This window comes from Pseudochaenichthys georgianus, chromosome 21 (assembly GCF_902827115.2).
Source record: "Pseudochaenichthys georgianus chromosome 21, fPseGeo1.2, whole genome shotgun sequence".
Lineage (NCBI taxonomy): Eukaryota > Metazoa > Chordata > Actinopteri > Perciformes > Channichthyidae > Pseudochaenichthys > Pseudochaenichthys georgianus.
The window spans coordinates 1,805,794-1,826,916 of NC_047523.1; the positions used below are offsets into that span (position 1 = coordinate 1,805,794).

General features: G+C 45.2%; 1 protein-coding gene across 1 annotated transcript; it reads left to right on the forward strand.

The window, feature by feature from the left end:
- Positions 1-670: 670 nt before the first annotated feature.
- On the forward strand, positions 671-19,014 carry lrrfip1a (leucine rich repeat (in FLII) interacting protein 1a). Its single transcript, XM_071207123.1, has 15 exons — positions 671-766; positions 851-877; positions 1,196-1,321; positions 3,155-3,226; positions 4,488-4,658; positions 6,244-6,336; positions 8,706-8,850; positions 10,114-12,805; positions 12,856-12,880; positions 13,582-13,717; positions 13,880-13,929; positions 16,466-16,586; positions 16,668-16,747; positions 16,827-16,931; positions 17,415-19,014. The coding sequence occupies exons 1-15, from the start codon at positions 734-736 to the stop codon at positions 17,520-17,522; spliced, it is 3,984 nt and encodes a 1,327-aa protein (XP_071063224.1). The 5' UTR covers positions 671-733; the 3' UTR covers positions 17,523-19,014.
- The last annotated feature ends 2,109 nt before the right edge of the window (positions 19,015-21,123 follow it).

Genomic DNA, 21,123 nt, shown 5'->3' on the forward strand with positions numbered 1-21,123 from the left:
GAAATGTGCATTTATTGTTCTGTGCCCCCTGGTGGACGTTTGCAGGACCACTGTGGCTCTGTGGCCAGTTATCTGAGGAGTGCAGCGGGCGGCGGCAGCCTCCCCCGAGACCTGGATGATGTCACTATTCCTGACCTTTCTGATGTGCGTGGCTTTGCCCCCGCAGGAGGCCGCCGCCGTGATGTGAGCCGACTTCCTGCTTCGTTGCTTTTTCTGCAACCGTGTTCCCTCCTTGTGCAACCGTGTTCCCTCCTTGTGCGACCGTGTTCCCTCCTTGTGCAACCGTGTTCCCTCCTTGTGCAACCGTGTTCCCTCCTTGTGCGACCTTGTTCCCTCCTTGTGCAACCGTGTTCCCTCCTTGTGCGACCGTGTTCCCTCCTTGTGCAACCTTGTTCCCTCCTTGTGCAACCGTGTTCCCTCCTTGTGCGACCGTGTTCCCTCCTTGTGCAACCGTGTTCCCTCCTTGTGCAACCGTGTTCCCTCCTTGTGCAACCGTGTTCCCTCCTTGTGCACTCTGCCTGCAAGGAGGGCTACTTGAGTCTGTGCCCCAGGTGCATCCGTGTGTTGACTGTGTGGCTGTGGCAGGGGGCCAACCTGTGTTTGAAACACATGGTCTGAAAGGAACACTGTCAGACTCAGACATGTGGTGATTGGACGATATCTGACAGAGTGGTGTCTCCTCCTGTACTAACACAATGCACGGTGTTGTTTAGTGGACTTGTCTTTTCTGGAAATGCAAGAGAAGGAGCAGATTGAACATGTCGAGGTATTGTGTGGTTTGTTTCTCGAGATGTCCGGGTGAATGGTGTCCCTGCAGGGAGCATGGTCTGACTTCTGTTTGTCTCCACAGGTGGAGGACAGAGATTATCTTGAGAAGGTGAGTAGATCACATGACCTCTGTGTGTTTACTAAGGATGCATAAAGTGACATCGGATAAAGAAGAATAATGATGGGGGGTCTTGTAATGTGTTTGGTTGTATTTGTTCTTTCTAGATTATTGTTGCTCGTATCATTCTGATCAATCCTAATGGAAGCTCTCCTGAAAGGTTCATTTTGTGAAATTACATTTTTAGAATTCTGAGATTATAATGTTTGTTAAAACAGTTGATATGTTTTTTCTCAAGTGCATCAAGTGATGCTGCTGTCATTCTGAGATAGATGTTCATTCTTTAAGCATGTGTCCCCTCTTCCTCAGGGCTCTCGAGCAGCTTCTGCCCTGACCGCAGCGACCCTCACCTCGTTGGGCGGGACTTCCTCTCGCAGAGGAAGTGGTGAGACGGCTGTAACTGTAGATGCAGAGACGTCTATACGGGAAATTAAGGTACAGTCAAATGGAGCGGGCCAGATGGCGCTTACAGATGTCAATACATCTACTGTGTGTATTGACATATTATAATAACATTTCAAACTGCTTCATGTTGAACAATACTCATTTGTTAATTCCTTATTGGACCAAACATAATGAAAACCTTATGGAAGACTTCCAGCATTTGGAATGGTGGTCCTGTTTTGATAATAGAAACGTTTCTGCTGTTGTCAGACTTTAGGGTTTATACTGACAAAACGAGACTTTTCTGGGATGGGCATTTTCACTATTTTCTGCCATTTAATAAACCAAACCATCATTTTAAAGGATTGTGAAGTAAATGGGGAAATTAATTGCTTATGTAAATAATTGTAAGTTGCAGCTCTTACTGTCAAACTGAGACTGTCACTGTAGAGCAGTGCTTCTCAAAATTAATTAATTTAAGTTTTCCGCACTCTCGCGGGAATATCTCCGCAATGGAGCGAGCTTAAGTTTCACTTTGGATTGCATGATGTAGCGCAGATAAACACCTCCATCACACATGTGGACACTTGTTTGTACCATTTTCAGGCGATTTGTAAAAAAAGATGTGTTTTTGGATATTTGTGGAGTTAGGTGGTCCGCGAGTGTTTTTGTATTGGTTAAGTGGTCCTTGGTATGAAAAGGTTTGAGAAACACTGCTCTAGAGAGTAATAGTAATGTATCCCCCAGACCAGAAGACATAAGGGGCATCTGTCCAAACTGGCTGTTTCAATTTCATATTGAAAGGGATGTGCAACTCACACACTCACTTTCATTTTCTCTGATGTAAAAAGTTCTTCCATAAAGTTCCCAGCTGTCATGCTTTTCCCATTCTCCCTGCAAACACTGGTACTGATGTTCTGCCCCCCTCTGGACTCTGTCCTCCTCTCTGCTGCCCCCCTCTGGACTCTGTCCTCCTCTCTGCTGCCCCCCTCTGGACTCTGTCCTCCTCTCTGCTGCCCCCCTCTGGACTCTGTCCTCCTCTCTGCTGCCCCCCTCTGGACTTTGTCCTCCTCTCTGCTGCCCCCCTCTGGACTCTGTCCTCCTCTCTGCTGCCCCCCTCTGGACTCTGTCCTCCTCTCTGCTGCCCCCCTCTGGACTCTGTCCTCCTCTCTGCTGCCCCCCTCTGGACTCTGTCCTCCTCTCTGCTGCCCCCCTCTGGACTCTGTCCTCGTCTCTGCTGCCCCCCTCTGGACTCTGTCCTCCTCTCTGCTGCCCCCCTCTGGACTCTGTCCTCCTCTCTGCTGCCCCCCCTCTGGACTCTGTCCTCCTCTCTGCTGCCCCCCTCTGGACTCTGTCCTCGTCTCTGCTGCCCCCCTCTGGACTCTGTCCTCCTCTCTGCTGCCCCCCTCTGGACTCTGTCCTCGTCTCTGCTGCCCCCCTCTGGACTCTGTCCTCCTCTCTGCTGCCCCCCTCTGGACTCTGTCCTCGTCTCTGCTGCCCCCCTCTGGACTCTGTCCTCGTCTCTGCTGCCCCCCTCTGGACTCTGTCCTCCTCTCTGCTGCCCCCCTCTGGACTCTGTCCTCCTCTCTGCTGCCCCCCTCTGGACTCTGTCCTCCTCTCTGCTGCCCCCCTCTGGACTCTGTCCTCGTCTCTGCTGCCCCCCTCTGGACTCTGTCCTCCTCTCTGCTGCCCCCCTCTGGACTCTGTCCTCCTCTCTGCTGCCCCCCCTCTGGACTCTGTCCTCCTCTCTGCTGCCCCCCTCTGGACTCTGTCCTCCTCTCTGCTGCCCCCCTCTGGACTCTGTCCTCCTCTCTGCTGCCCCCCCTTGGACGCTGTCCTCCTCTCTGCTGTCACTCATCCTCGCTCACTGCTGCAATACACCAGGAGATCCATGAACTCAAGGATCAGATTCAAGATGTGGAGAGCAAGTACATGCAGAACCTGAAAGAAGTCAAGGTATCAGCCTGTGACACCCCTACCCCAACCCCACTCACTATTAACTGAGCCGTTGGTGTCCTAACTCCCACTGATCATTTTAGACGTGCGGTGATATGTGCAACCAAATGACTGTTATATGACCCATGGCCTTTTCATCTACCAACATTTTAATAAAAAAGCTGAAGGCGCTTGAAGTTGAAAAAAATAGTCTTTCAGTGAAGGGGTAATTTAGGAGCAATATGCATGCTCCACAATAGGACGGTGACCATAGGAAAGCTTCATGTCACAATTGTCCTGGCCAAAACCCTTGATTCATGATTTGATCCCAATAATCATTAGAACATTAATACTCTCAAAATGGCACGAAGACATACTGAAATCACTTAAAGGTGGGGTATGTCATTTACTTCAGAAACACTTATTATATTCCATGGAATGCTCTTAACATCCGATAGCAATGAATATCTGAAGTGCTTTGACAAAAAACCCATAAAAAATATCATCTGTGGAAGCCGTAGTTCTGTAGAAAGCACGACCAATCATCTGAGCCGGCCCGGCTAAAGTAACTGGACGGCCTACCTGCCTGTCAGCCTTCCATCTGTGCACACACTTATCTCGTGCCCTCATTGGTCATGTGCGCGTTCCTGTGTGTTGGAGGAGGGGCTCTGTGAGGAAGTGGAAGATTTTTTCCGGTTGTGTATTTTCAGATTCTCGCGCACTCGAGCCGGTTTCTCCAAAATGACCGACCCCACCTTTAACCTTGATTAACCGGATGTTGTTGCATGTCTTTCATGTGTGGTTTTGTTTGTTGATTGTTTGTGTTTGCCTGTACTTCTTCACGAGTGGTTGACAGTTGTGAGATACCGATAAGTATACAACTTATAGGCAATTCCATTTTCTGTTTGTTTTTAACTCCAATCAAAGGTACGTCTCTTATTACATGTTCTATTTGTTGCTTTCGGGCAGTGCTCAACGGTGGGCTATAACTTTGAAAACAATAGAAATCAATTAAAAAAGATTCTATGAACCTCTTGATCTAACTATATTTTAAAAAACTTGACCTAAGTTATACATAAACATTTTATTTGTACTAAAGATAATACAATTAACTTCAGAAAATTCAACTCTGTAATTGTTATAGCTCTAAGTAAAACAGTAAATAAAAAGCCTATTTTAAATGTTACATTTGACATAGAAGTTGGTCTCAAAGAAGGGAAGAGAAAAGGGCCATTTTCAGGCCAGCATGTGTAATATTCTCCGGTTGTCTATCTGTCATTAGGATGCATTAGTAGGAGTGGAGGAGAAGTACCGTAAGGCCATGGTGTCCAACGCTCAGCTGGACAATGAGAAGAACAACCTGATGTACCAGGTGGACACGCTGAAGGACTCGCTCATGGAGCTGGAGGAGCTGCTGTCTGAGTCCCGCCGCGGCTTCGAGGACAAAGTCAAGGTACGGCAGCACACTTAACACTGCTTTTCTCTAACATAAAGTACATGTGAAGATAGTGGGATACCTCCTTTGTTCCTCAGTGGAAACTAGCACAGACCTGACCATCAGTGAGAAATAGTGTGTGCTTCAGTTCTGCTGCACACTTTGAACATGTCCTCTCTTCCTCCTGGTTTCATGAACACATGCCCAGACAGTGTTCAGTATTCCTGCTGACAGACACACCTGAAAACAGAACCTCCTTTGGGTGTCGTTAATATGGTGAAGCTGTACAAGGGTTCAGTATACGGGAGTGTTATTTCTGATGGAAGAAGTACTAGGATCCTAAAGTTTAGTCAAAGTAATAATACTGCAGTGTAGAAATGCTCAGTTACAAGTAAAAGCTCTGCATTCAGAAATCTCCATCCATAACAGTACATTTAAGTGTATTCATGTTCTTATTTTCGTATTAATAAATGTTACCTGCAAAAGTATATTTGCTTGTCAAATGTAGTGGAATAGAAATAAAAAGTAGCCGAGTACAGTACTCAAGTAAATGTACTTAGTTACTTTCCACCAGTGGAATTACAGCAGAGTAGAGCTTACTCAAGATGTAGCTGACTCAGCTCATTTGGATCAAACAGTTACTGCTTCATGTGCTGTACATCAGTGGTTCTCAAATGGGGGTACGCGGACCCCTAGGGGTACGTTGGAGTACTGCAGGGGGTACGTGAGATTTATTTTATGTTAATGTAGCTAAGTGTGTTCGGTCTAACTCTTAGTGTATTTAATGTTGCTCCGCTCAACGCTCCGTCACAGCGCGGAGCTGTGATCATGCAGAGCTGCGTGTTCTCCGTCAGCAGCAGCTGATCTGATCTCTCTCTCTCTCTCTCTCTCGTCCGGTTAGACTTCCAAATGTATCAGTTCTAGCTAATTATATGACTGCCTGCTTATCAAAGGACATAAACAATAAGCGTTGCTTGGCAACGGCTTGTGGCCGCAAAGTATAGCGCAGCATTATGCATATGTTTATATGAGGGGTCAAAATCCCATGCTCATAAAATGCTCATATATTTTGTTCTCTTCGTTCCCCACGCCCCAAAATAAATAAATAAAAATACCAATCTTAGGAAAAGTAAGGAAGTTTGAGCAGTGTGAGTTTTATATGAACAGAGTTGCACATATTTCAAAACGCGAAGTGTAATAACTGCAGTTTGCCTCATGGCCCTCAGTGAAGCTCGAGCCCATGTTTCACTACAAGTACAACTTATTAAAAAGATCAGTGCAATAATGTCGTCTCAGTGTTATTACATGATGTTAAAATTGGTTTGCCATGAATTTAGTAAACATTTGAAATGTAGCATTGAAGTGTTTCTCAGTTACAAGGTTGTTGCTTTAATAAATGATGGTGCAGCAGCACTGTACTGTACCTCTTTAAATAGGCATTGTTTCCATAACAAATCGTGTTTGCGCTGATCAGGGGGTACTTGGCTGAACCACTGCTCTACATTATAACGCAGCTCTCAGTGATTCAACATCTCCCCTGTCAGGTGTCAGGGCTTCATGTGTTTCTGTGTTCAGATGGATTCTCTTCTCTTCTTCCTCACAGGAATGTGAGCGAGAGAAACATGCCCACACTGTGCTCCAGTTCCAGTTCAATGAAATGAAAGAGACGCTCAAACAAAGTGAAGAGCTGCTCAATGTGAGTATCTGTGTCACTAAGACGAGTGAAATGGAGCCTTCCATTGGGTCAGAAAGAACGGCTGTCTTTTACTCCGTTAGTCCCGCAGAACGGCTGCACGTGGAACATTTCACAGCTTGCTCCTTTCCCCACACTGTATATGCATGAATCCTTTTTCAGCTTTCTCTCTCTGCATCTGAAACCTGATTTCCTTTCCCTGCTGTTTAGGACATCCGTCAGCTGCATATCAAACAGGAAGGTTTGAATAGAGAGATATGTGACCTGCAGGAGACAGTGGAGTGGAAGGATAAAAAGATTGGGGTACGGCCTATGAGCCCTGGTCTAGCAGCTCTGTGTTTGCCAACATGAATTCAGCATTTCCTTTGCATTCAACTTAATGTCAGCTTTTGCTTTCACTTCTTTCCACCTCTTGTGCACTTTTCCTTCTTCACTTTCTTTGACACTGCCACCTGGCGCTCCGCTCAGGCCTTAGAGCGACAGAAAGAATACTCAGATGCAATCCGGATGGAGCGAGATGAGCTCAGAGAGGAGGTGGTGAACCTGAAAGACATTCTGAAGGTACTCCGTGTGAGAGGGCTTATTCCGCTTCATGTGTCCACATTCTGGGAAGCACATTTCAAAACTCTTTTGAAACGTTTTGCAATTGTTGTTGCAGAAACTGAGGCCCCGGCCACACGAGGACGAAAACGGCTAAACGCATAGGATTAACGCAAACGCAATCGCAAACAAGCTTCCGTCCACACGCAATATTCACCGGATAGTGTCTGTCCACACGAGACCGCTCCGTTTAGCTCCAACCGCTGGAAAGGCTGCAGTACATATGCCGAGCCTGTACGTGGCGCTGTAACTTCCTCCACAAAAGCAGCGAAGAAGCATGGTTGTCATTGTGACTACCCGATCCGTCACCCTGCCCGATCGGTTCTGCGCATGTGCGAGAGGGTCCGCCATGTTGGACAACTCCGGACGGCAACACCAGATGGACACTTGACACAGTGGCTTTTAGCAAAGCTCAAAAAGAAAAACCGAGAGAGATGAGTTATTGTTATTACAACGTGACTTCACTATTATTTAACAACTCTTTTTATTGGGTTATTTTATTTGGGGTTAAGTACATTGTCAGAATAAGTGAGAAATAGATGTAACTTCTGTTAGACAGCTATCATACTGAATAAATATTTACTGTGAATGTATGCAAAAATGTATGGCATATGGCTGTCTAACAGAAGTTAAATTCATTCCTCACTTATTCTGACAATGTACTTAACCCCAAATAAAATAACCCAATAAAAAGAGTTGTTAAATAATAGTGAAGTCACGTTGTAATAACAATAACTCATCTCTCTCGAGTTTTCTTTTTGAGCTTTGCTAAAAGCCACTGTGTCAAGTGTCCATCTGGTGTTGCCGTCCGGAGTTGTCCAACATGGCGGACCCTCTCGCACATGCGCAGAACCGATCGGGCAGGGTGACGGATCGGGTAGTGACAGTCATGGCCCTTCTGTTTATTCTCCGCGGTGGGGGCCGAGGGAACCGGGCAGAGTTTTTCGCCAGTCAGCGTGTATTAAAGTTTAAATCTTCCGACAAAATGATAAAAGTGCCGGTCAAAGGACTTCTTTGTTATTTATTGAGCTTTAAAACAAATGAATAACGACTCTATATAATATAATAATAAAATACACGGAGCCTCTCTTTTTCCTCCCTCTCTCTCAGCGTCAGTGTCTGTCTCATGCAGCAGCTGGTCCAGTAATGAGTGACCCGACCGACAGTAAGAATAAACATATTTATAACTAGTTTAGTTTGAGAGGTAATTAAAATAGCTAAGGGCGATGATCTGACTTGAAGTGTGTGTGTTGCTGCAGCGGGAGGAGCTGCAGGTGAGCAGAGCTGCGTGTCTCCGTCCTGTCAGATTAGACTTCACTCGCGTTTAGGTCCACATCGAGAGAAAGATAAATAATCTGAATTCAGGGTGCAGTTTACTTTGACGCGAGGGTGAGCAGCAGAGGTGGGGAGAGGCGGGGCTATTGCCTCATCATTATCAGAAAATGATCGTATAGGGCGTACACACGGAGCCGTTGGACCCCCCAGAGAGTTGCGTATGCCTTTCTATCCACCTTGGGACCCGTTATCATTTCCTCAGTCGTTTAGTGCCGTATTCGGTCGTCCTCGTGTGGCCGAACGGTCTATATGACACTAGACAGTAACGCAAACGACCAAATTCGTCCTCGTGTGGCCGGGGCCTAAAAGTTTACATGTAAATGTTGTTCATTCAAGCTAGAAAAGAGTGACAAGTGCAGATGTGTTGAAGGTGTCACTCCGCTCAGGCTGAAGGTGTGTAATGTACGGAGCTCATGTTTGACTTTTCCTTTTTCTAGAAACATGGTATAGTATTGGGACCTGATCTAAGCATCAATAGAGCAGTTGGTGAGACAGAAGCTGACGGGACCCCCGGTGCAGACCCTGCTTCCCCCCTGGCTCAGGATTGTCAGACCCCCCCAACAGAGGGGAACAGCATGCTCGGTAAAACACACTACCCAATAAAAACTGCTCACTGCATGGCACGGCACAAAACTGTCTGAAGAGTGATACAAAACAATAATGAAACCATGAATACCAAGATGACACAATTTATATCTGAATACTTGCGAGTGAGCTCTTCAGGTACAGTGCTGTGCTGCTGGAATGTCAAGTGCTTTAACTCTCGTTTGCTATGTCCTGAAAGGAGGCGTCTGGTAATATTCTGTGTTTTCCTTTCCTCACATGAACCTGAGAAAAGACGGGTAAGAGAATCTCACCTCCAAATTCAACTCTGTTCTGGAACTTGTAATCTCAACTATTGCTCAGAACAATAGAGACGTGTTTCCACCTACGATGGAGAAAGTGTTACTTCTGAACCACTAAACGGACATTGTTTTTGTCATTGTAAATACCAGATCAGCAACGACTTGATCCTACTGGACTGTGTGTCAGCCTGATATATCTCCTACCTCACATGTTCAAAAGCATCAATGCGTCTTTCCTGAACATGTAAATACCTAGTCGAGCACCACATGTGTATGAGTCTGCAGCAGAAAATAGTACCATTCGGTCCAGTGTGAGTATATTTGAGTTGCTCAACACTACAGAGACGGGCCCTATTGGAACATCATTGTGCTTGGTATGTCTCTAGAAGGAGCAGTGAGAGATGACTCATTGATTATTTAACTTCATATAGTCTGTTTATCAAGAAAACGTTTATAGAGAATTGCCAGACGTACCCTTCAAACATCATCTATCTGACCTCGTGCTTTCCTGTACTAACTAACCTTCCACTCACTAACTTGGCAACACCCTGTTTTGCCATCATTACTAATGTCCTTTCTTCTGCACCTTATTTTCTCAGCTAATGCTTATTCTTCTGAGTCACAACTCATCTGTTACAGCAGGTGTGTCACTTCTGCAAGGACTAAAGGGCTGATGGTCGAAATAATTTAAGAGCTCTTTTTAGCAAAAAAGTATATGTAAGGAACTTACTTATGTATCTGCCGTACTGCATTCCCTGATCTGTTGGCTTCAGACTTCTTTTCTTGTCTCATTGACGTGCTGGGGATCGAGGTCTTCATTTCGGGGTTCCTCCTGCCTCTTCTCTTCTCCGCTCCTCTTGGCCACTTTGGCTCTGTGCTTCTCTTCTTGAATCAATCAGGCGTTCTGCCTTACATTGACTTCTGCTCATGCACTTCCTCATGAAGATTACATTTCAAAAATAATGTTTTACTTCACCGTATACTCTTCATTAACTCTCAGGCAACACAGAGGAGACACTGTTGAGAAGTAGCGAGGAGGAAGAGGTGGATCCAGAGCAGCAACAAGAACATTTTGAGGAAGCCAAAGAGAATCTCTTTAGCTCTGAAGCACTCTGTAATGTTTCTGGCACTATGCAAGCATCTGGGGAGGAACAGCCAACGCAAGGACAACAGAAGGCCACAGAAGAAGATGGTGTTGAAGAACCTGGCCGTAGGAAGGACTTGAATGTTGACATTAATGACCAGTCGGTCACAGAGTCCAAAGATATAATCATGTGTAGCCCTGACCTTCAGGGCATTGTCACAAGTTCTGAGGAAAGTGTCACAGAGACGGTCATGCCTGAGGGCAAAGAGTTAGGATGGACCAATAAGCTAGGGTTAGGGGAGAAGGGAAGCCAAATCAAGAGTGTAGACATTAGAGAGTCATCCAACAACCTATTGAAAGAGCAAGGAAACAAACAGGAAGATGTTGAGGAACGTCATCTGAGAAATACAGAATCCCGTCCTGAGCCAGAGGTTGGGACAGAGAGGTCCGTACCAGCTGAGTCAAAGACAGGAGCTCACCCAGAGCCGGAGAACTCTGAAGAGGCAGAGCACATAGACACTGAGGTGGTATCCGGTAACTCTCAGCCTCAGGGCGCTGCTGCTGCTCCAAGGAGAAAGAAGAAGAGGAAGAGGAAAGGCAAAAAGAAAGGGGGGACGCAAGAAGATGGGAACCAACAAAGGGATGGAGCAAATACAGAAAAGGGCAAAACAGAGGTGAAAACTGAATTGGCTACAAAAGATAATGAGCTAACGGCAGAACCTGACATTCTTAGTTCTGTCGCTGAAGCCCTCGAAGACTCAGGGACGCATCAAGTAAAGAATGTGCAGGACAGGCAAACGGTAGAAGAAGTGGAACCTGTTGAAAGCCTTTCTCCCAATGACACTCAAAGAGATTCAAGAAGGGATCGTGTTACAGATGAGTGTGACGAGGAAGAAGAAGCAACGACTGAAACCTCTTCTCACGTCACAACCCCTGATCACGTTAAAGATCAACAGAACAAGGAACAGTGCTTGGAACCCGTAAAAGCAGCAGAGGCAGTGGCACCCGCTGAAACCTTTTCTCACGTTGAAACTCTCAAGGAGTCCAGAACAGATTCCATCTCCGAGGACGAGCCTTTAGAAACACAGAGAGTAGAAGCAGTGGGATCTGTCCCAGAGACCGACCTCGGCACCGAGAGCCCCGACGATCTGAACAAAGAGTGCACTTCCTGCGCAGATGCCTCTAAAGGTGACATCTCAACTAATGACCGTGTCACCCAGGCTGAGTCAGAAGTAGTTGATAGTGCGGAGAATAAGGTTAGGCCTATTGACGAGATGAAGTCAGAATGCACACCTAATATCCCAGAAAACACGTTTGAAAGCATCGTCAAGGAAAACGCCGAAGCTGGATCGCACAATCCAATCAATGGTGACATGGCTGCTGAGGAACCTCAACCCACAAGCAGAGCTGAGAGTAATGATGAAACATCCGCATCTTCTACCAATGGCTTTACTGACTCTCTCAGGAGCTCGCCTGGCTTCGAGCTGTCTGCAGGCGTGAACTCGGCCAGCGAGGACAAGGTCTCTGATGGAGGTCCAGAAGACGTTACTGAGACAATCGAAGGTGATGAGGACCCAGGAATACAGACTGAACAAGACAAAGCACACGCATCTCCCAGTGTCCTGTGTCCCAGTACTGCTGAGGCAGAGCTGAACAGAGGCGTGAGCGAATCTGAAGGTTTAGTCCCAACAGACCCATTGCATGACCAGAAGAAAGAAAGTCTAAGCAGTCCATCATGTGTAACAAACATGGATGCAGTCGACACTGTGCAGAGTCTGTTGGAGGCTGTAGTGCAAGCAGAACAGCTGGACGATGGAGAAAGCCAGACGGCACAATGTGAGGTTCACGTTGACAAATCCAATGCTGACCTGACCCCTGAATCAGAGATCAACACCACTGAGACGGTAAATACACCAGATGTTCCAGAAGAAGCTCCTGAAAGCGGGTCGACTACGGAGCAGGATCCCAGATCTGAAGGAGATCCCGAGCATAATAACAATCCAACTGATCAGCAAAGCGAGACACAGCAACTGCATGAACCCATGGAAGACATTCCATCTCAGCTAACACTGCAGGTGTGCGATGAAGAGGACGGTGAAAAGGATGAAGCTCATTCTTTTGATTTTGATGACGTGGATTTGGAGCCGGCTGAAGGTGAAAGTCTCCCTAGGAAGCCTCAACCGGAAGAAGAAGTGGAGGAGGGAGTTGAAGTTGTTCCAGATGAAAGCGGCAGCTCAGGCGTCCAGACTCCGCCACCAAACTGTTCGGCTCAGGAGGATGGCGCTTTGGGAAAAGGGGAATACTTGTTGGAAAAGGAGGAAGTAAGTGTAGCAAACGAGCCCAGGGGCATTGCAGAGGACGCAAAGGTTCCGAGTGTTGGAGAGGTGGGGGGTGTTGCAGAGCACGCTCAGCAGGCGGTGTGCCTGCCTGTAGAGGAAGGGTTAGAAGCCATTCAGCAGGTCCAGCAGGTCCAGGCGGAACATGTGGATTTACCAAAGAGTTCAGAACAAGTGGGCAGCAATACAGAGCCCCAGCAGGCAGGGAAGGATGTGAGGAAGAACAGCAAGAAAGGCAAAGGCAAGGGCAAAGAGGAGTGCAAGATGTCTTAGCTTATAGATGGTATGTCTTATGAAAATGTACCATGGATCTGCCCTATAGTAGTCTCTGCTTAGCTGCTTACAAAGTACATGTGTGCAGAACATTACAGCATTTTGTCTGTTTCCAAACAAATATTGTAAGTTTTATTTTTAATTAAACAGACCAACGTTTTCTTTGAGGTCATGTGTGCAAAACAAAGTGTGTGGAGAGGTGAGGCTGTAAACTGCTTTGTAACCGTAGACCTGCTGTCGCTAAATACTGCACTTGATACATCGGGATACATTATGGAGTTAACAGTCGTCATGCTGCTTGTTGTGTGTAATGGTTCATCGAGCTGGCCCCTGCATCACACGTCACTTCATCCCGTACTGTTCCAGAACCCAGCATGTCTTCATTCCACAGGGGAGCAATAACAACACCGATGTTAGCTGGTCCTTTTAGGAGAGTATCTTCTGGACGGGCACACTTGAACTGCTCTGTTCTTAGGGATTAACCCAACCTGCAGACCCTACTCCCGTCTCCATGAAGGAACAACGGATCATAAAGATGTTTGCAACGTGTTGCACTACATGGACAAGATGATGCCCTTTCTGATATGCCAATAAATACCCTGCTGTTACCAATTTTAAACGTGATTTGTATGCATTTTGTAGGACAATGACTTTACTGACAATATGAAAAATATTAGTAACTATACTTGGATGTCCATTTTGTATTTGATCTTATAATGTGCTCATAGTGTGACTGGCCATCTGTGTGCTGTTGCATTGACCTTCTACTCCACAGTATGTGCATGCTAACCCCCACCCACACACTCGCTCCGTCACTCCCCCATGGATGCTGCACTGTTGCATGCATCAACCTCCCACCCTGACCCCCCCCCCCCCCCCCCCCACCATCTCCTTGGCTCCTCCCACCCCTGGTATGTTGACTTCCTTTGTTTTCTGAAGATGGATCCTAACAGTTGATATTGTGGTCTGAAGTGATGGTGTAGTCTGGCTGTGTGACGCTAACGTTCCATTTGAAATAAAAGTTGTGTAATCCATGTTTTGATATGAAATGTTCAACATGTGTTCCGTTGCAGAGATCCGCCTGAGGAAGCTGGTGGATGAGCGTGAGAAGATGATCGAGCAGGTGGGTCTGTGGCAGCGCTGTGGCTCCTCATGTTTCTCCTGTTTGAACTTAGTTTCAATGGGAACGCTTTTTTTTTAAACCAGAAGCAAAAAACCAAGTCCCTCACTCAAAGAAGAAGATCCACTTCGAACAGACCACCTACCATAACACATAATAACCAGAGATGGAGGAAGTACTTATTTGCTTAAGTAAAAAGTAGCAATACTACATTGTAAGAGTACCTAAATTCAAGTAAAAGTCTTGCATGCTAAATGTAGGCTACTTAAGTAAAAGTGCATGTATAAGCATCACAGTGTACTTTAAGTACCGAAAGTAAAAGTATTCATTATGGGGAATGGGCAATTTAAGCATAATTTATATAAAATTATTGATGAATGAATGTGTTCATCACATCAGTGTTGCAGTAAGTTAAAGGAATTTAGTTAAGGGTTTATTAAAATGTGTTTATATACTACTGGGTAACTTTATAATATTAAGTAATAATGCATATTATAATAATAATGCATTTGTTGTTTTTTATTTTGTATTAATGATCTAAATATGCAAAGTAGTCAGTAACTATTATGGTTAAATAAATGTAGTGAGAAAAGAATTCAGCATGTTCCTACATAATGTAGTGTAAAGTATCAAGTAGGATAATGTACAAATACTTGATTAAATAACAAGTACCTACATTTATTACTTAAGTACAGTACTTGAGTTAATGTACTTGGTTACATTCCACGACTGATAATAACAATAATACATTTTATTTGTAAGTGTCTTTCAGGACACCCAAGGACATATTACAATTCATCAAATAAATACTTGAACAGATAAAAGCAAAAAAGGGACATTTGTAAGCAGACAGTGACGGAGCGGGTCACAGAGTGACTGACTCCGCCACTGACAGCCGACACACACACACACATTTCCTGCTCTCCTCCGTCAAATGAACCATGCAATTTCTTATTTATTTTTACTTTTGATAATTATGGGGAATGATTGTGTTAAGAGGTGGTTAACCTGTTTATGTTTGGGTCGGATTTGTATTTTGAGTTGATTGTGTCACCTGTTGACGTGAGCCTGTGGGAGGGGCCATGGGTTCAAAAGGGACGGTGTCACTCTGAAGAATGTTGCAGTGAAGGCAACAGCTGGGACGTGTTAGGGGTTTGTTGCAGAGAAGGCAACAGCCAGAACACGTTTACTCTGAATGAGTGATGGACGGCCTGTTTTTGTCTTTTATGTTTGTTTAAGGTATGCTGGTTCGTATATTTTTTGTTGCTGATATAAATAAAGTTGTTTTGGAGCTTAAACGACCGACTAAGCCATGTATCGAATGGACGAATTGAACCCCGTCACGCAGACACATGAGGATAAGAGCAGCAACCTTCACAGAATGATTGGCAGTATGCTGCTCACCAGGAGCCAGGGGAAGGAGGAAGATGAATAACAGGAGTGGACCCAGTACTGACCCCTGGGGGACCCGAAAAACTACAGTAGATTAAAGTCTCTACAAATAGTTCAAAGACAGTGGCAACATGTTGGTCCCATGTTCTCATTACCAACAAATCAAATCACACCAATGAGCTCAAAACCAACAAGGAACTGATTCTACTTACACTTGGTGTGTGTTTCCGTTTCCTTTCTGCCATAAAGCGCGTTCACACCGGAGTACTTTTCTCACAATAGTTCATCAGAACTCAGATATATTTGCGTTCACACCAAAAAGCCCCCTGAACTAAATTAGTTCATCAGAACCTTTTTACCCCCTTTTCAGTCCTCGTGGGAGAAAAAGGTTCCTATGTCTGATTGGCTGGGCGGATTGCAAACCACGCCCCGTAAAACTCCAAAAAAGTTTTGTGAAGCCGCCATTTTATTATCCTCGCATTGCATTATTAGCATTAGCATTAGCCCAGCGCAGAAACGCAGAGAGACTAACTTATGGCAACACAAGGTGTTGGCGTTCTGGCGATTTACTCGGAAGGCTTCAGTAGAAGCTGCTGGGACTCCCAGCAGCTTCTACTGAAGCCAGTCCCCAACTCCGGGGACTTCCGGCCGGAGACTTGGGGCGGCAGTATACGCCGTGAAGTGGTTTGCGGCCTGCCAGTAAACCCAAAGCAGAAGAAGAAGTGACGTCTGCGGCTTCATTTGCCTAATCCACCTCCAGGGACTCATTCCGGTGTGAACGCGATCTGCTTTAGTTCATCAGAACTAAAAGAGTTCTCATGAACTATTGTGGGAAAAGAACTTGCTGTGAAGGCCCCTATAGAGCGCCATTGTTGTCCATCAACACATCAATGCACCACATGCTCCTTCATTGCCATAAACAGATGACGTTTATGTTGATTTGATCCCATACACTGTCCTGCTGATGGACATAAGCACACCACATGTACACCCTGAGGGAAGTAGTATGCTAGTATGATCCAGTGAGCAACTAAAAGGGGTGAGGTGGCTGGCATTACAGTGTTGACAATCTTGTAGACTCAGAAACCGGCAGCTGGTAAGTGGGTCTTGTGTCATGCATCAGCTGACGAGTGTGTCTCCTCTGCAGGTGAAGAAGCTGAAGGCCCAGGTGGAGCAGAAGACCCCGAGGAACGGCACCGAGAACACTCTGAGCCCGGACGGAGAAATACTTGAAAACGGCAACGACCCGAACGTAATGGAGCTGCAGCGTGAGTACACACGTGCATGAAAACACAATGTTGCTATGTATTCCCTCTCCAACCACTCATACATATGTTTGATCCTTCCAGGAGATTCAAACAGGCAAATAAGCGACTTCAAGTTCAAACTGGTGAAGGCAGAGCAGGAAGTCACCGCTTTAGAACAGAATGTAAGCTGAGAAGAACGATGACCTCGGAGCATACCTGATGCATGAATATTCTCTCCAACAAGGCTATGTTTTTCTCCAGGTGACCAGGCTGGAGGGTCAGGTGACGCGCTACAAGTCAGCATCAGAGAACGCAGAGAAGGTGGAGGATGAGCTGAAGGCCGAGAAGAGGAAGCTCCAGAGAGAGGTACAGGGTGCTTAAAGGGCCAGTGTGGAGCATTTAGCATGAAGGGGGAATATGATCAAGTATTCATAGCTGTGTTGTCATTGGTGTAAAGTCACCCCAAGGTCTTTAGTCTGCTGAGATGCACCACCGTGTTTCTCCACTAGTCTCCAGAGTGCTCTCCCTCTTCTGTTACCTGAAGGTCACTCTCGTTATTTGTCTGCTAGCTATCAGCTGCTGCCTGAATTCATTGCTCCTATGGATGGCCTGAGAGACACCACCACCTCAGCATATTTCATTTAGAACATGTTTTATAGAGCTTTGTATTTCTTACAACTTGGAGAAAGTGGATACTTTGCCGGTTTGACAGTATTTTCTGATTTATGAACTGATACAAAGAGATCCAAAATCCCCTCTGTAAAAACATTTAACACGTCAACATATTTAACATGTAATCAAAGTTGTAAAACAAAAAATGATAATCCCCCCCCCCCCCCGTGTCTACAGCTGCGCTCAGCACTGGACAAGGTGGATGAAGTGGAGTCCAACAACAGCCACCTGTCTAAACGCCTGGAGAAGATGAAGTCTACTCGTGGCATGGCACAGACTCCATAGAGCACATCCTCCATGTTGGAGAAGAGTCACCCTGCATCCTGTCGTCTGCCTGGTAGCAACCTTTAAGAAAAAGAACCAAAACAAATCTTAGTTATCTTACTCCCAGAATAGAAACGCCAACCAGCTACGTGCCATTTGTCTGTCTGTCTTGTGTGTGATGAGAACTCTTTGCAGTGTTGCACACACTCTCACAGAGCATGGGGACTTGGACAGACCCTCTCTGACGTCCAGTCAGTGTGTCCTGAATGAAAGGGCAACTTTAAGTGTATTTTTCCTCATTTGCATCCAAAGCCAAACTATTTTTAAAGATGTAAATGTTTAGGTGTGTTTGTCACTTGGATGAAACGGTTTGAAAAGAAAATGTTTATAACCCCCACGGTCAGAAATGTTTCGGTTGTAGTTCTTTGTGCAGGCAGCAGACTCACATGTGAGACCCAGCCCCCCCCCTCTCTGCTTCACAGCCGCTCACTGCTTGGCCTCCGTCACACACTTTGAGACTGTGTGAGGAGGTGTGGCCCGGGGTTACCCGGAGGCCCTGAACACATCGGGGAGACAGACGCGGCTTCACTGTTTACAAAGCGTTCAAATGTTTCTAAGGAAACATTTGAACTGTAATCTTTGTGCAATAAAGGTTCAAACCATATTGGTATCTGCACACGTGCATTTCAGTCCTGGACTTCTCCTTTGTGCTGTGGTGGGTTCAGCCTGAGCGAAGCGAACCCTTTATTGTGCACCTTTGAGAATGCAGGAGCTCAGGAAGGAGAGAACCCCTGAGCTGACTCTCAGCCTTTCCCTCACACGGTGTCAGAGTACAGCAGCGTGTCGCCGACACCGTGTCAGAGTACAGCAGCGTGTCGCCGACACCGTGTCAGAGTACAGCAGCGTGTCGCCGACACCGTGTCAGAGTACAGCAGCGTGTCGCCGACACCGTGTCAGAGTACAGCAGCGTGTCGCTGACGCCGTGTGAAGGAAATATATTCGCTCACTTTCTCAAGTCACAAATACGTTTGAATGTTGGAACAAGAGGTTTCACATATGACACATTTCGAAAAACTGCTAGATAGTGATCTGTTTATACATCAAATATAACTCATTAAGTGGAACATTTAAATAGTTTGCAACGAAAACGTACAACAATGAAAGGCATCAACATCTCGCAGTAGTAGTGCTATAGACATGGAAAAACTAAATCACACTTTTTAAAATGAACTTTGTTGTTTTTGAAAAGATCGTTTGAATGTCTTGTCTGGTTTCCCAGTCACTGGGCGGATCCATTTGTAGCGTCATTACAAAGGGCCTCGGAAGCACCTCTGGTCAGGGGGGGGGGGGGGCAGCATCTGGGTAATAAAGATTGGCAAATGGCCGAAGACGTAGGCAACATGAACCGCATGAAACACTTCCTGTTTTACCAATAGACTCTGGTTTCAACTTTTATCATTTGTGGTTTTGATATTTTTTCATTGCATTATTAAACATGATCTATTGTCATTATTATGGGCATTTGTTTTTGTTGTTTTATCATTTATGTTCAATGGGTTTTTATATCAATCATATGATATGCATTTTATATATTTTATGTTTTTCAAACTTTATTTGTATTGTATTTTATTTCTCATTAATGTATTGTCCCATGTTAAGCACTACTGTCCTTCAGTCCCTTTCTCCGGGATCTGGGAGCTACTCTTTCCTGAACTTGGTTTGAAAGGTCAAAGAACCGTTCTGCCAGTGGGATGGAAGATAAGGAGGTGGGAGGACTAACATGTCTGCTTAATGTGAACAGTGTTCCTGCTCTTCCTCACCGCACCGGGGATGAAGAGCAGGGCTGCAGCACACACTCGTGTCTCTGTGCCTTCACAAAGTCAGGGAAGCGGTTCAGGTCGCGGGAGTCGATGTCCAGGACTTCTGATTTATCACCTGATGTGATTAAAATGATAAAAGGCATTTTAATCACACTTAGCTAATTACATCTCTAACAAAAAAATCATACTTCAATACAATCAAATACCAGATGAAATTGATGCATATAATTGAAATTGTGAGCGTTTAAACTCGGTTCCTTCCTTAGCCACTTACCTGACGGGTTCAGGTAGCCTACTTAAGTAAAGTTGGAACGATATTGGCAGATTCGGATTTCATGGATCAATAACTTATGAACAAAACGTTATTCAGACACAAATGACGTCTCCTAAGTACCGTGGTAAGGTTGACAACGAACTACAATCATATTTTGATCCAAAAAAAGCTAATACGCGCCGTCCTTCGAGCTGGACACGTTACATTGGTCTCTCTGCAGCCGGAGAAGAAACGAGTGCTCAGGGACCCTCTGCAAACTCCGAAAAAAAGAGAATAGGCTACAATAATATTCAATCCATACATCTTATTACTACCAAACTCACTGCACACATCAATAGTCTCCTGTGTGTCATACTAGAGCAGAACGTTTGGAAGAATATGGTTTTGAATAATTTTGGTGAATATTTATAGTGTAAAATCTTCAATAAACATGGCATCATCTTCAATAACTTTACCATTATACAGTGTATTTCTACCAAACTCACTACACACATAAATGTATTAATGTGGACCGGAGGGAGAGGGGGACGAGCATAAGTTTCACTTTCCTTTTTTATTTCAATTCCAACTTTGGTCCTGAAGAATATGTTTCTCTGTTGTCCACGTTCATAAAGCAAAGCAGCAGCATCAGAGCACGGAGCAGAGTCTCTCGATGAGTTCACAGCAGTCCCTCGTTCTTATTGAACATCCATGTTGTAGTCCGCTGTATAGAAAACTGTGGTTTCCATGGTTTCCCCACAGCAGCAGACGCACATTCATGACGTCCGCTGGCGCATCATAAACACGTTGGATAGTGAAAGTGCAGTCGGATTCTCTAAAGTACCGCAGTCTCTTCTCCTAAGTCCTTTTGAATTCTCCTATCCACTATCCCTTAACCCCGTGACGTTTCACTCAGAAGTCAAGGGCTGAAGTGGAATAGTCCATTTAGCTTAGGAACCTTCCTAAAGGAGTGAAATGACCCGGAAGTCCCTCAGTGGCAGCCATGATAAGTGCCGTTCCAATTCTCTAGAATGATGAGAATGATAGGAAAGGAGGTTTCAAACTTCCTTTATAACCTCCTTTAGCTTAGGAACCACTGGACCTCCCTAACCGGCAGGAGAAGGGAAAATGCTGCCCCACAATGCCTTGCAGCCGCAGCATTTGCCGTCACTCAACAGTCGGCCGTTCACGGAAACAACCGATTATGACCGAGAAATGATATCATGAAAGTTACGGTGCTTATTAAGCATTTTAAAACATAGGTGGTAAGTTGCCAAAGTGCTTTGTTCTGAAAGTTCATCAGTATTATAATCAAAAAGAGAAATATGAACGTTAGTTTTCACTGAAATGATCAAATAAAGTCAACATCTCACAGTCTTTACTGAGCTGTGTGGGGTTTGTTCAACTTTTAAAAGATGTTTGAATGGTGATATACACAGTGATAGATGTTAAGGACTAACGTTTATAATAAATACATCTGTATTGATTTTAAGATCTTTAGTTCATACAATCATACGTATTGGGATCATTTGTATTAATGTGGACCGGA

Excerpts from the sequence above, each read along its gene's own strand:
- lrrfip1a (XM_071207123.1), top strand. The coding sequence starts at position 734 with ATGCAAGAGAAGGAGCAGATTGAACATGTCGAG. Across the intron at positions 767-850 it reads AGCAGATTGAACATGTCGAG|GTGGAGGACAGAGATTATCT; the intron begins GTATTGTGTGGT and ends TTGTCTCCACAG. Across the intron at positions 6,337-8,705 it reads AAAGTGAAGAGCTGCTCAAT|AAACATGGTATAGTATTGGG; the intron begins GTGAGTATCTGT and ends TCCTTTTTCTAG.